We start from the raw sequence: 12,761 nt of genomic DNA, 5'->3' as shown, positions 1-12,761 counted from the left end.
CATTGCTTCCTGGAAACATCATGGATAATGCTCTCCAGTGTACTGTGCACGCACCCACCCGCACATGAGCTTCTGTCTGGAGTCCAGGAATGGAATACAACTGTTCTGCTGGTGGAAGGCAAGGCCAAGCCACCTTCTTCTGTACAGAGCGGACCAGGACTAACCTGGACACGTCTATACAATGAGCCCAATACACCAACAAGGCCAGCTGGCAGCCAGCAAATGGGCACAGGATAGACAAATCCTGTTGTCAAACAGCAGATCACAACCTGAGCGCCTGCTTCCTGCATGCTATTCTTGTACAGCAAAAAAGATAGGAAGGGAAAACCTAGATAGAGCAGTAATTTTAGATAGGAATATACCCAGATAAGAAAGGAATTTTAAATACAATATTCTTTAGGCAGTCTAACACAATTATGAAGAATTAAAATATCTAATTTCATTTATTGCTGATTTTGTTCAGCATTCACAAAATAGGCTTAGACTGTATTTTGCGAATTGATTGCTATGATTAAATACTGTAATTGGCTATGCATTATTTTACATATCAAGACAAACCTAATACTTTTCGTAGCTCTGCGGGATATGAAATTACATGCATATTTCAGTTTTTGTTCCTACAGTTCAATACTTTTTAACAAAATATTTTCTTAAGGATTTCTTAAGGCTTTGCAGTTTAGGACTGCAATCTGCTTGCTATCCACAGGGGGTATTACCAGAGATTATCAGTATTTAAAATGATGAAGAAGATATGTCATGTCTCTTTTACATCTGTATAAAGGCACAACTTCAACAGATTGGCTGCAAAGGACATAATAATTTGATAAAGATCCTTCCTGTGTTTTTTGCAAGGTATATTAATCTGTCTTTAAAAGTCATATGCTTCCATGAATCCACAACAAACTAAGTGGAGTGGAAATCTTTACAGTCTTGTAATGCTGGAAACCAGCAAATCCTCAGTCACTCACAGATCTTGTCTAGCAGAAACTTTTCTATGCTTTTTGTGAATCCCATAATATGGTTTTTTAAAGTAGACAAACAAATGTTGAATTGCACACACATGCAAACAAAGATGGCAATATGTGTGACTGGGTTTTCCAGCCATATTAGGCAGAAGGTGAAAATATTAGGAGCACCTGCTTCAGAAAGGACCTTAGGATTTCTATGAAAAGTCTTACTGGAATTATAAGCAGTCTTGTTTGGAATTTCGGTGTTGTATCAAAGATATCAAAAAGGTGTAGCAGGAGGGAACATTAACACTATTTCTCTTTCTCTTTTGTATGCATGTATGTATTTTCTTCAGCAGTGAGGGTTTTTTCCTTATTGATTTTCCTTTGTTTGCTCAAGACCTCTTGACTAATTCCTACAAAGCCACAGCTAATGGTAAATAGAAATGTCATGACTGCAGGATGTACCCCAGCAGGATTTTGCAGCTTCGCTTCTTATCCAGTTGTTAGCAGGATGGATCCAGCTCTGGGTTCGGTATCACTCTATTCTTGCTCTAGACCCTAACCATAGGGCAAGTGTTCCTAACAACTTCTTGCCTTGCCCATCAGGTCTGGAAGCTTTTTCACACAGGAGACCTATTCATTTTTGATTAATTCAGCAGCACCAAAAACCTAAATGATGCACTGGCTTACAGGATAAAAAGCTGTTTCATGCCCTTTAAAAAAACAATGACAGACATATCTCTATATATTCAAAAAGTTGATCTCGGGATTTTCTCCAATGACTTTTTACTGATCAATTGAGCTCTTTTGTGCTCTCCTACAAAGGTTTGATTTCACAACCCCACAGGAATAAGGAATTATTTAAATAGGCAACGCCGGTCCAAATCTCTGTTAAGCAGGCATTGTCAACTGTATTAGAAGTAGCTTAATTACATTTGGCAATTTTGTGAGGGAGAGCATTATGTCCTGCATTACAGTCTCTGAGTGTATGCATATCACTAACGACTTCCAATTAGATTGAAACTATGTGCTTAGAAGGAAAATGTTGAGCCATCACAGCTCCATAATTATAAATTGCAGCCTTTGAAACCTGGTCTTCTTCATAAACTGTGAAATGCAGCTTAAGCACTGCTATTGTGTTTTATTAACCTTGTTTTGTCTCATATTTCGATGAGTCACACAAGTCAATTCAGTGTATGACATTTGTAGCGAAAAGGAAACAAAAGCTTGAGTCGCTTTACCAAAGACAGTCAGCTCTGCTGGATCGCTGTCTCGCTCTCCCACCATGTTGGTTCCAACACAAGTGTACATGCCGGCATCACTTTTTCTTGTATTGGAGATCATCAGCTTCCCACCACGTATCTGTTTCAAAACAAGGAATATATTTTTAACTTTAGATAAACAAAAGATATCAGAAGAAAGCTACCTGCTCAGGCAGCAAGTTCCACAATGAAGGCATTTAAAACTTTTGTTTGTAAATATACGTATAGCTTTAAAATTATAATTCTATATGCTTAAGTATCTTTAAGCTGTTCTAGAACACGTTTTATTCTACTGACTGATTTTAACTGCATTTCAGTTTTTTCTTTGTTTTGCATTAGATGCTTTACATTTCAAAGATTACATTTCTTGCTGCCTCTTTGGCAATGCAGAGTGCTTGTATTTCTTGCATGATAATATGTAAAGCACTCCTGACATCTCTCTCAAGAAAAAGGCAATTTTACTTAATTTTTATTAGTTCATTTTATTTTACTGGTGTCTGAACAGTTTCCTTGTTCACCGATTAAGACAGATTTTCTCTTTTTCTTGATGCAAACATACTGGGCCCCTCACTACAAGAAGGACATTGGAGTGCCGGAGCATATCCAGAGAAGGGCAACGAAGCTGGTGAGGGGTCTGGAGCACAAGCCTTATGAGGATCAGCTGGGGGAACTGGGGCTGGGCTGTTCAGTCTGGAGAAGAGGACGCTGAGGGGAGACCTCATCACTCTCTACAATTACCTGAAAGGGGTTTGCAGAGAGGTGGATGTTGGTCTCTTCTCCCAAGTGACTAGTGACAGGGCAAGAGGAAACGGTCTCAAGTTGCGCCAGGGGAGGTTTAGGATGGATATTAGGAAAAATTTCTTTACTGAGAAAGTGGTGAAGCACTGGAACAGGCTGCGCAGGGAGGTGGTGGAGTCACCATCACTGGAGGTGTTCAAGGAACGTGTGGACGAGGCATTGTGGGACATGTTTTAATGGGCACGGCGGTGTGGGTTGATGGTTGGACTTGATGATCTTACAGGTCTTTTCCAATCTTAGTGATTCTGTGATTCTGTGAATTTAGCCCAAACTGAGAATTCACCTGACTCCCATTAGAATTGAAATTTTCCTGGCTACAAAGGGTGCTTACAGAGTGAAAAAAGCAGGGTAGTTGAAAGAAATAAAGCAACAAATTTGCAGCTTGTGAAGTCACAGACAGTGTAAAAAGTTAGACAATAGACTGCTTCAGAATAAGCTAGGAATATAGCCAAAGAAACTTGAGAGTCAGGGAATCGTAACCAGTTCCCTGCCACTCTTCCTTCCCCTACTCTTGAGTAGAGCCTAGCAGAGACAGCCTGACCCACAAATAGCAACTACTTAGATTGTTTAGCTTGAAATACTTCGTTAGGCATCCAAAGCAACAAACAAGCTTCCTGATAGTACTTCCATATTGAATAAGATCAGCACTGAATGAGTTACATATCATTACATACAACATAAAACTTCATTGAAGGAATATTAATAGTGAAAAGCTAAGCATTTAAAAATTAGGAATGACAAATGTCCCTGCACCCTTAATTTATCTCTTTTGCTTGCACATGCCATGATATAATTTCTAATCACTTGCTAAGTTAGGTATTTCTGATGGATTGTTTTTCATTCAGTACATGGAATGAACGGTTACAGAATTCAACCAGTGTTACTCATTTACTCAATATGTATTCCTATTCAGGAACAATCATTCTTCAGAGTGTAACTTCAGCCTTCATTTAGAATACAATTCCCAACTACTACACTAAATATAACATTACCAATATCTTCCTAAGCTGTTGGGTTTTTCCCATGGAGTATTTGTGTACCTCATAGTTATGACTGATTTTATCTTTAAAACACCCCTCTGATATAAGGTCTGATATTCTCATTTCACTGAACTGAGATCTCGAAAAGGTAAGGCCAAATCAGTCAAAGACATCCACTGAGTCCCACATTTAACAGAGCACCTCACATCACCAAATCTACAGCTCTAATGGACCTCCTTTACACTGGTTATACAAATCAAGCCTCAGGAAGTTCAAGTCGGAGACCCAAAACAGAAGGAATAAACGACGTTCCCCCCCTCATCTGGGAAAGCTCAGAGAGGCAAAATGCCAAGAGTAATGATGAGGGGAAGACTATAAAGCTGTGAAGTTCTGCTGCACTCAGCTGCAGGACTTTAGTGAAGGCCCTGTGTCTATAGACAGCCACCTGAGTTGTACTCACACTGATTCGCTCTTCCCTGTCATCAATACGGACTTTATCTTTCTTCCAGTAGATGGTAGGCTCAGGGTGTCCACGAGGTGGCTGGCACTCCAATATGGCAGGCTCTCCAGCTGCCACCACAACATCTGTAGGGTTTTGGCGGAAGTCATCCCGTAGCACTGAAGAAACAAAGGAGAGAAAGCAGGAAAAAATTACTAGAAGTGATGACACTGTAAGTGGGGGGAAAAACACACATGTAGATATAATATTAAACAAACAAACAAAAAAGTCTCAACCATTATTAGGTGATGACTTTGCATCTTATATTTACTATAAAAGACCTCATAAAAGAAGTTGGTTCAACCTTTTATCCAATGGAGGCAGATTTCACATACATGGGGTTTTTTTCCTTGTTTTTTCTCCAGATAAGAACACAGCTCTGCTCTTAAATTAGAAAGACCTGTAGCACACATTACTCTTTAACCTTGACAGGGTCACTTCCCATCCTTGCAAAAGTAGCATTGCAGGTCTGATGTTGAGTTCTTTTCATTACAGAAAATAACATGCTGAATATCTGGCTTGCCTGGATCTCCAGCTTCAGCATAAAGTAGGTAAAGAAGTGACACAACTGATACGAAATTGCAGAGTTACACTTTGATTAAGGGTATTGTTATTAGTACTATTATTAATGTTATCACCAAACGCATGCTGAAGTCATCACCAGTTCTGAAAGGTGTCACAGAAATCAAGCTGATGGTAGTGTGCTTCCAGCCTATTTATTTCTTCCTTTAATTTTTAAATTTTTCTGCAACTTTGACCACTGCTGTCCCACGACATTGAAAGGAAAGAGCATTTAAATCACCAAGATGTTTGAGAACTAAATTAGGCAACACAAACCAGCTTTTTATGTAAATCAAGCTTCTAGAAAGAAGGATTAGGTCCATCTAGCTGGCTTCAGTGTGTTAAAATGATATCCACTTCATCGTTATTCTTCCATGTGTGTCCTAGTCTCTAGGTTAATTGACATTCTTATAAACATAAAACTGAAAATAGCTCTAGATGAGCTACTGAAATAGAATTTAGGGCATTTCCCCTCCTTGAATTTCAGCTACGTATGGCTTTCATTACAGCTTTAAAACAGTTCTCGCCCTTAATGGAACCAGGGCCCTCTGAGAAATTAGAAAACACTGTATCCTAGTAAAGGGGCAAGTCAGGAAGAGTTCAGCAGAAATTGCTCAGTCTCATTTCATAAGCAGAGATAATTTACTGCTTTCAATGTTAATAAAATGTGCCCCATTTTAACATTTGGAATGGAATATTTTTCTGTTCTATAATAAGCCAGAAGAAAATATGATTAATACATACAAGAATAGGTCTCTGAATGGGTTGTGGTGAGCGGGCTGTATATATGTGGCACTCAAAATGACATATGAGGTAACCTTTATTGTTCCCCATTTTGGGATATACAGGTAGATCCCAGAGGAAGGAGGGAATTAATTGGAAGTTAATTCCTTTTCTAACACAAAAAAGTGATTATTTAGGTCTTGCTCTTGAAGCATAAAATAAAAGTGACAGGATGCAGTTGGCAACAAATGCAACTCTGGCAAGAACTTCTATTCTTCTTAGGTGACACACCCAATTGATACATTTTTTTCCCAACAGGTAACTTAACAAAAGACTCAGCCCCAAAATATTTCTGATTAATACAAATCAATTATACATTTTTGATTCACAATAATCAAATTGACAGAAATGGAATTTATCGAGTTTCAAGATCAAATGGAAGAAATAACTTATGTAATGCACAACACAGAAACAGTACGCTGAAGATCATGGCCTGCTGACTGTTTGGCGTTACAACATTTTGCAAAGCCAAAAAAGCTAATACCACAGCAATTTCAGGGGAAGAAACCAAAAAAAAAGTCTTACAAAATCACCTATTCTAGGAAGCATCGTCATGTGTCTCTGTGATCACTATGGTACACAAAAAGAAAAAAATACTTCTAGGCAATGCTATGCCCTCTTTCATATAACTAGCAAACGGATAAACATCAACTTCTTCCATTAGTATTCCACACAAAATAAATATTAATTTTTATTGGCTTGATTCTTTGTACAACTAGAGAATTTCTGGGAAAATCCATTAGCAGAAAATCCCCAGAAAATCAGCAGATCCCACAACATGACTTTATACTCCTGACTCCTAACTCCTGGCAGCAATATTAAGGAACACATTTTCCTTGAACAGTTCATACTGCTATATGAAGCTGACAAATACAGTTTCTTGGGGTGATACACAGCAAATTACATTAACTTTCTCTGAATCATCCCAGCAACTGTGTAGGTTCCAATCAGCCTCAGAGTACGAGGCTAAGAGGTGATTTGATTTTATCACATTCCTTTACCCGAGTCTTACTGCAAATCTGGCTTGAATGGAAAACAAAATTGATGCTATGGGGTTTACTTAATCTTGCTCTGTACCTCAGCACATACACGAATCTTGAATAGATATATCTCACTATTTCCATCTAAAGCATTCTGTGTTATGGAGAAAAACAAAACGATTGAAGAAAAATGAAATAGGGAAAAAAATAAAGCAGGGACAGAAAGACAAAGATAAGAGAAAAATGTGTGGAATATAAATTAAAGAGAAAAAACAACTCAGAAAGGAAGAGAGAGGATTGTAAGTTTAGGGAGAGTGAAAGCCAGGTAAAGGAAGGAAAAGAGTAAGAATAAAAGCAGAGAGAAAAACAAGCTAAAGAGCAGGCTGCCATTCCTGTGATTCAGTGCTTTTAATGCAGTATAACAATGATGATACAAAAAGCGGACATTAATCTGATCAGCACAGCCATCCCAGCACACCCCAACAACATCCCGAGAGAGAAGGAGGCGGGAAGAGGAAAGGTGCGTGCAGGAGCCCAGAGCGCTAGCTTGTGAGCTCGGCTGTCCCACTCCGGTGGCACAGAATCCCACAGAAGAAAGAAGCATCAACTGGAAGTTGAATTCACGCTTGTTAGCACAGTAAATGGAAAAGTTGCAGCACAGCTTAGTGCATTCACCTTATCTAATGGCACAATCATCTGTGAAAACAGAAAAATGGTTGAGAGCTGCAAGAATATTCCTCAGCCAATTATCCACAATTGCTGGGTACTTCCAAATAACTATTAGTGAGTCTGAGCAGATCACCCTCTCCACACGCTGGCAAGAGGCCTTTGTTCACTTGAGAAGCCTGCCCTTCTCAGGGCCTTCTTGGCAGGGCACGAATACCAGTGTTTTAAAAATTAAACACAAATGGCGAAACGTTGCCGTCAGGCTCCTCTTCTTCATCCCGCGTTCTTATTTTGCTTCATTCTAATTTTAACATAAAGTATGCAGGTCCCTTTGTGCTTGCCATAGGTGTTGCAGGTCCCCTCTGCCAGCCCGACGGCAGCACAAACAGCCTCACGTTTTGAGAGGCAAAGCCTTGGAAGGGCAAAAGCTTTTGGCCAGCTACGCCTCGCTGTCTGGAAAGGCACCGGGGGACGGGAGAGCTGGAAAGAACAGCTAAATTGCACACACAGCCTACAATGATGCTGTGGACAAAAGTTAATTAAAGTTTGATTGGTCTCTTTGTAGCTTGAACAAGCTGATGCTGCTCAAACAAGATAGATGTCTGTGAGCTGTCACGTCAGTCTTTAAGGCATGCAAAGTCCTGTGCGGCCATTTACAGGTACCCGTGAGCATAATCATGGAAAGCAAGCACATCTAGCAACAGCAGTGCTCAGATAAACACTTGCAGGCCACGCACCTGCCAGAGCGAGGGAGAAAGAAGAAAAAAGAAGTGCCCGCTACCAAGGCAACTGCTTACCAGCACCTGCCAGCTTAGGCCCAAATCCAGGCCTCGGTCAAACTGATGCTCATAAACTCAGGAATTACATGGAAACCGAATTAATTTCCCCGACTGAGGCTCCAGCAATTTGTTTAAAGGAAGCAGAGATAAAGCCACAACGTTTATGGGGTAGGAGGGAAGGTGGCAGGGTCAAAATTATTCTAGGCTAGATATCCATGCCTTAATCCCGCTTTCCACTACAACAGCTTTCAGGCCCTTAGAAAGAAAACATTTTTATAGGATTTACATTTACATGATGATTACAAATAACCATCTGTCTGCTTCCACTTTTTCAATCTGGTCCATGTCCCACGAGCCCCCAGCCTGTGGTCAGAGCAGCTAAGCTGGAAGGAAGAAGTGGATGCCCGTCAGGAGGCTTTGGGATAATTGCATTCTTCTCCCACCAGCGCTCAGCTCTCCACCTCCTCCCCCCGGCACGCACCGCGAACATCTGAGATTACCGGGGATGGGAGGGAGGGAAAGACCATCTTTTTTGCCTTTTTCAATGAATGATAATGTCTTAAAACACAGCTACATCTGTCGTGCTGACTAGAGGGTATAGAGATATATCGAGTAAATATTAATGTGCTTCTGTAACTTGGGTCCTGGTAGTTTATCTTCCCCCTCCTATTCTGTTTTGTGCTTATCTCAGGATAATATTCTCATAAAAAGATTTTACACAGCCGCATCGGTGGCAGGTTGGTCACCTGCCACACACAGGTAGGTGTCCCCTGATCCAAGGCACTGCCCCACAGGCATTTTCCTAAATCCTCATCTCTCCACCACTGCTCTGGCACTCCTCTCCTCCGATACATACTGATACGCATAATCAACATGAATTATTATGTCAAATAACTTCCCAGATGTCATGCAGTGGAGACATTAAAGGATTATTATACTTTAGGTAGTGTATGGTGCACGGGGGTATTTTAGAACTTGGCTAATGTGTATGATCTACTGAAATGGTCCGTGAGCAAGCTGGCACTACCTGCTGAAACAGGGTGGCAGAAAAAAACCAAGAGGTCACAGACAACCTTCCTCGTGAAGAATAATAATACACTTTGTTTGAGGATGCTACTGCCCTACCTCTTTGTTTCAGCAACTGCCTGTGTCACATTTTGCAAGGAAAATTAAAAAAAAAAAAAAATCACAACCTAGGCAATAGTCCTAGGCAAGACTCCGAGGGAGTTCCTGAGCTCCCTCTGCATGTGCACAGCCTGGGAAAAGCTGCCATCTTTTTTTGAAAAAAGGTGATAAGGAACTATATTTTTTTTTCCTCCTGTTCTTTTTCCTATCCTTCACCTATCTCCTGATACAGATACTGCCTAGGAGACATGAATGCTAGCTAATTTACCATGATGCAAAATGTCCAGACTTACTTTAAAATGAAGCCCCTAACCCACAAGATTAATTTTCAGAGGTGTTAGGGTATTTTCAAAGAGTCCAGCAGCTTCAACAATGTTTGATTAGTAGGGTCCCTTGAAATCGAAGTTAGGGACAGAACAGCAGGGAGATACCTGCATCAAGAAACAAAAGGAGGAGAATCTTCCTTGCAGATTCAGCAACTTTCTTTGGCTTCATCCCTTTTTCTCACTCAGTATTTCATGTGACTCTGAGCTCAGTAACCTACTCAGTAGTTGCAGTTAAAGGTAGCTTATTCTTTATTCTCAGGCCTCACCAAAGACCAGAACAATGTAGAAAAACCACCCCATTCTGACACATCCTCTAAAACTTCTATCAGCTCATACATACAGATATAGACATTTATAGAATTTGGACTGTGATGAGCAGTAATGTCTAAAAGTGGAAGTGGAGATCCTTGCTTCTACACACAGAATCTATTAAACCAAATGAACAGAGAATTACAGCGTTAGAAATCAGGTGCAAGAACTGACGTTGACAAGTAAGTAGACAGATTCCAAATGGAGTCAGTGGGAGGCAGTTGCTTTTTTTGTTTCCTCTAAATTTCAGTCTGAGGCGTACCCCAAGTAGCTGATTGCACAAAGGTTAGGAAAGAAGATAGGCTTTTTCCTGTCTTATTTACAGCACACACTACAAGAGTCAGAATTTGAAATCTTTCTTCAACAGTTAACCCAATTAAGGGCACAGCCGACCTATTTTCCCTTTTACACAATTACACAGGTATACAAGTGGTAGTTATTGCAGACATTAGCTTATGATTTGTTTCTGATTTTTTTAAAGGCAGCTATTTGTGCTGAATTAAGCGTATACAATACAGACTGAATACACTTACTGAAAAATTGTATAATGTCCTTGCCTTTCTTGTGATTCATTGTGTTCACTTGAATGCAATCTGACATCTCCATAATTTTTTCTGAAAGATTTTATTTGACTACTAGATGGCATGAAGAGTGGAGATTTTTCTAATTTGGAACATAACATATTTATGTTTAAGCTTCCTGATTGAAAACAAAATTCTATCACCTGTCTTCATTGAAATGAAGCCCCAATAACCTTCTCTCTTTTTTAAACTCCCGCCTCCTTCCACCAACAAATTCTGAATGCTGCAGTTAACAGTCAGCAATCTCATTACCCATCTGCCATAAATCTTCAAAAGCATCACTGTGTTTTGACAGTCAAGAAAGGCAAAGGGAAGCAATAAGCATAACCAAGTATTCTTTATGAATGCAAATATCCTGAAGACCACATTTAGGTAATTTCAGAAATCTAAAGATATACAACGTAGTATGTTGAAAAATTTTCTCTAGGCTACAGAGCAGATTTCTTTTTTTTCTTATTCTTAAAGCATAATCACTCTTGATGAATGCACTGCACAGCTTGCTAATGCTAACAAGAGACATGTTACCCAGAGTTTTATTTCATTGAAACTAAAAACTGTATTACTTGCTTAAAAGTTCTGAGACTTCCTAGAAGAACTGGTACCACAATTGCAGACAACGAGCTTTGAAAACTGTGCATGGTCTGTTGTAAGTCTTAAGATTTAACAAGGATCAGACGTTTAGCAGTTTACTAGAATAGTTATTTAATGATCCTTTAAACTCAAGTCTGACGTTAGCTTTTACGTGCTCTTCACATTTAATGGAGTACATATTCAGACAATCATGGGTAAGGAATTTATTTTTTCCCAGCTAATATGAATATCAGATGTGGAACCAAGCACAGCTTCAAAAAACACCACATCATAACTGAAGTAGTGTACTTTCACTGTCACTTGTATGCCAGCATGTCACCTTTGCAGCAAGAATATGGGACTAGTTTCACCAAAAGCACTAGAAGACTGTTCAAATCACATCAACTATGCTTCTCTTCCAGCAATGCAGTAGGGAGGATCATTTTTGGTTAAAGAGGCAATCCTCCAGAATCCCTCATAGGCTACTATCAGAAAAAGGAAGGACCGGACTAGATAGACTTTTGCTTTCCTGCAGTACAGCCATTCTTAGGTTCTAATAAGCAAAATTTAAAAAAAAAAAAAAAACAAACCACAACAAAACCACCCCAAACTTAAACAATTTAGAAATATATAACAGATTTTCAAAAGCAATGGCATCCGAAAAAACCCAAAAGTTACTGTCAGAGATACACAAACAAAATTCAGGTGGGAGGTTTTCATTGAGTGCTTCAGAAGAGCACACAGAAACCGCACTGTACATACAGAGTACAGCACAGAAGTTCCCCAGAAAATACATATTTAGTTACTATGTTTGGAAACCACAGTATAGTAGCATGCAGGTTTACTGTTGTGAGTACGAAAGCAGTGCTGCCAGGTACCTGCAGCCCTATGCTCCACCTAATGAATACTATCTAGAGTTCGACAGAGCATTGAGCAATTGTATTTTTTCTGTTTCCAGACTGAAGTTGGTTCTCCTGCAACCACTTTAGCTGCTTCAGTCCCCTGGGCTTACAGTTCAAGCCCAGCCAAAACACCTAAAATGTACATGTGCCCTCAGTAAAACAAAGGAATAAGAACAGATGAGAATCATGAAAACAAATACAAATGAATGAATATCTCTTGTACAAGAAATATAGAATGTTATATGCTTCATTTAACCAATATAATACAGACTGCAATCTCCGAGCTCCACTGAAGTGTGAATAGCCTCTAATAAACTTCTTGTGTACACATGCACAACACACATACAACAGCTGGGATGCTTTTCCATCTTGGCAGGGGGTCACTGCCACATTACTGCTATACTTTAGCCACATTAGGCAAAGCATCAAACAAAATAGGCTGTTGCCCAACATAGGAATTCTCTTCCTTCCATCCCCTGACCTCCTCCCCTAACCCTGGTCTCTATCAAGCTTTATCTGTTAATTATAAGCTAAAACTCATCTATTCAGTTTTTTGTGAGCAGGATTTTTTTTGTCAGGGCTTTTGTGTTGTTCCCTTCAGAAGTCAGGATCGAAAATGAGATATTTGAGCAGACGTAGCAAGGCACATATTTTTTGACAAGCTTTCATAACTCCATTGCAAGGGGACTG

General features: G+C 39.7%; 1 protein-coding gene across 1 annotated transcript in view; it reads right to left on the bottom strand.

The window, feature by feature from the left end:
- The window catches only part of ROBO2 (roundabout guidance receptor 2), a 468,174-nt gene that overhangs the window by 143,861 nt on the left and 311,552 nt on the right, over nt 1-12,761 (bottom strand). Inside the window, exons 4-5 of the mRNA XM_059820733.1 lie at nt 4,451-4,608; nt 2,192-2,312 (exon numbers count right to left, since the gene is read on the bottom strand). Of these exons, the coding sequence (XP_059676716.1) occupies nt 2,192-2,312; nt 4,451-4,608 (279 nt within the window). The remainder of the gene's footprint in view (nt 1-2,191; nt 2,313-4,450; nt 4,609-12,761) is intronic.

The sequence above is a fragment of the Gavia stellata genome, chromosome 1 (genome assembly GCF_030936135.1).
Source record: "Gavia stellata isolate bGavSte3 chromosome 1, bGavSte3.hap2, whole genome shotgun sequence".
Lineage (NCBI taxonomy): Eukaryota > Metazoa > Chordata > Aves > Gaviiformes > Gaviidae > Gavia > Gavia stellata.
The sequence above is the reverse complement of the archived record's forward strand: the minus strand, read 5'-3'. Positions and strand labels throughout refer to the sequence as shown.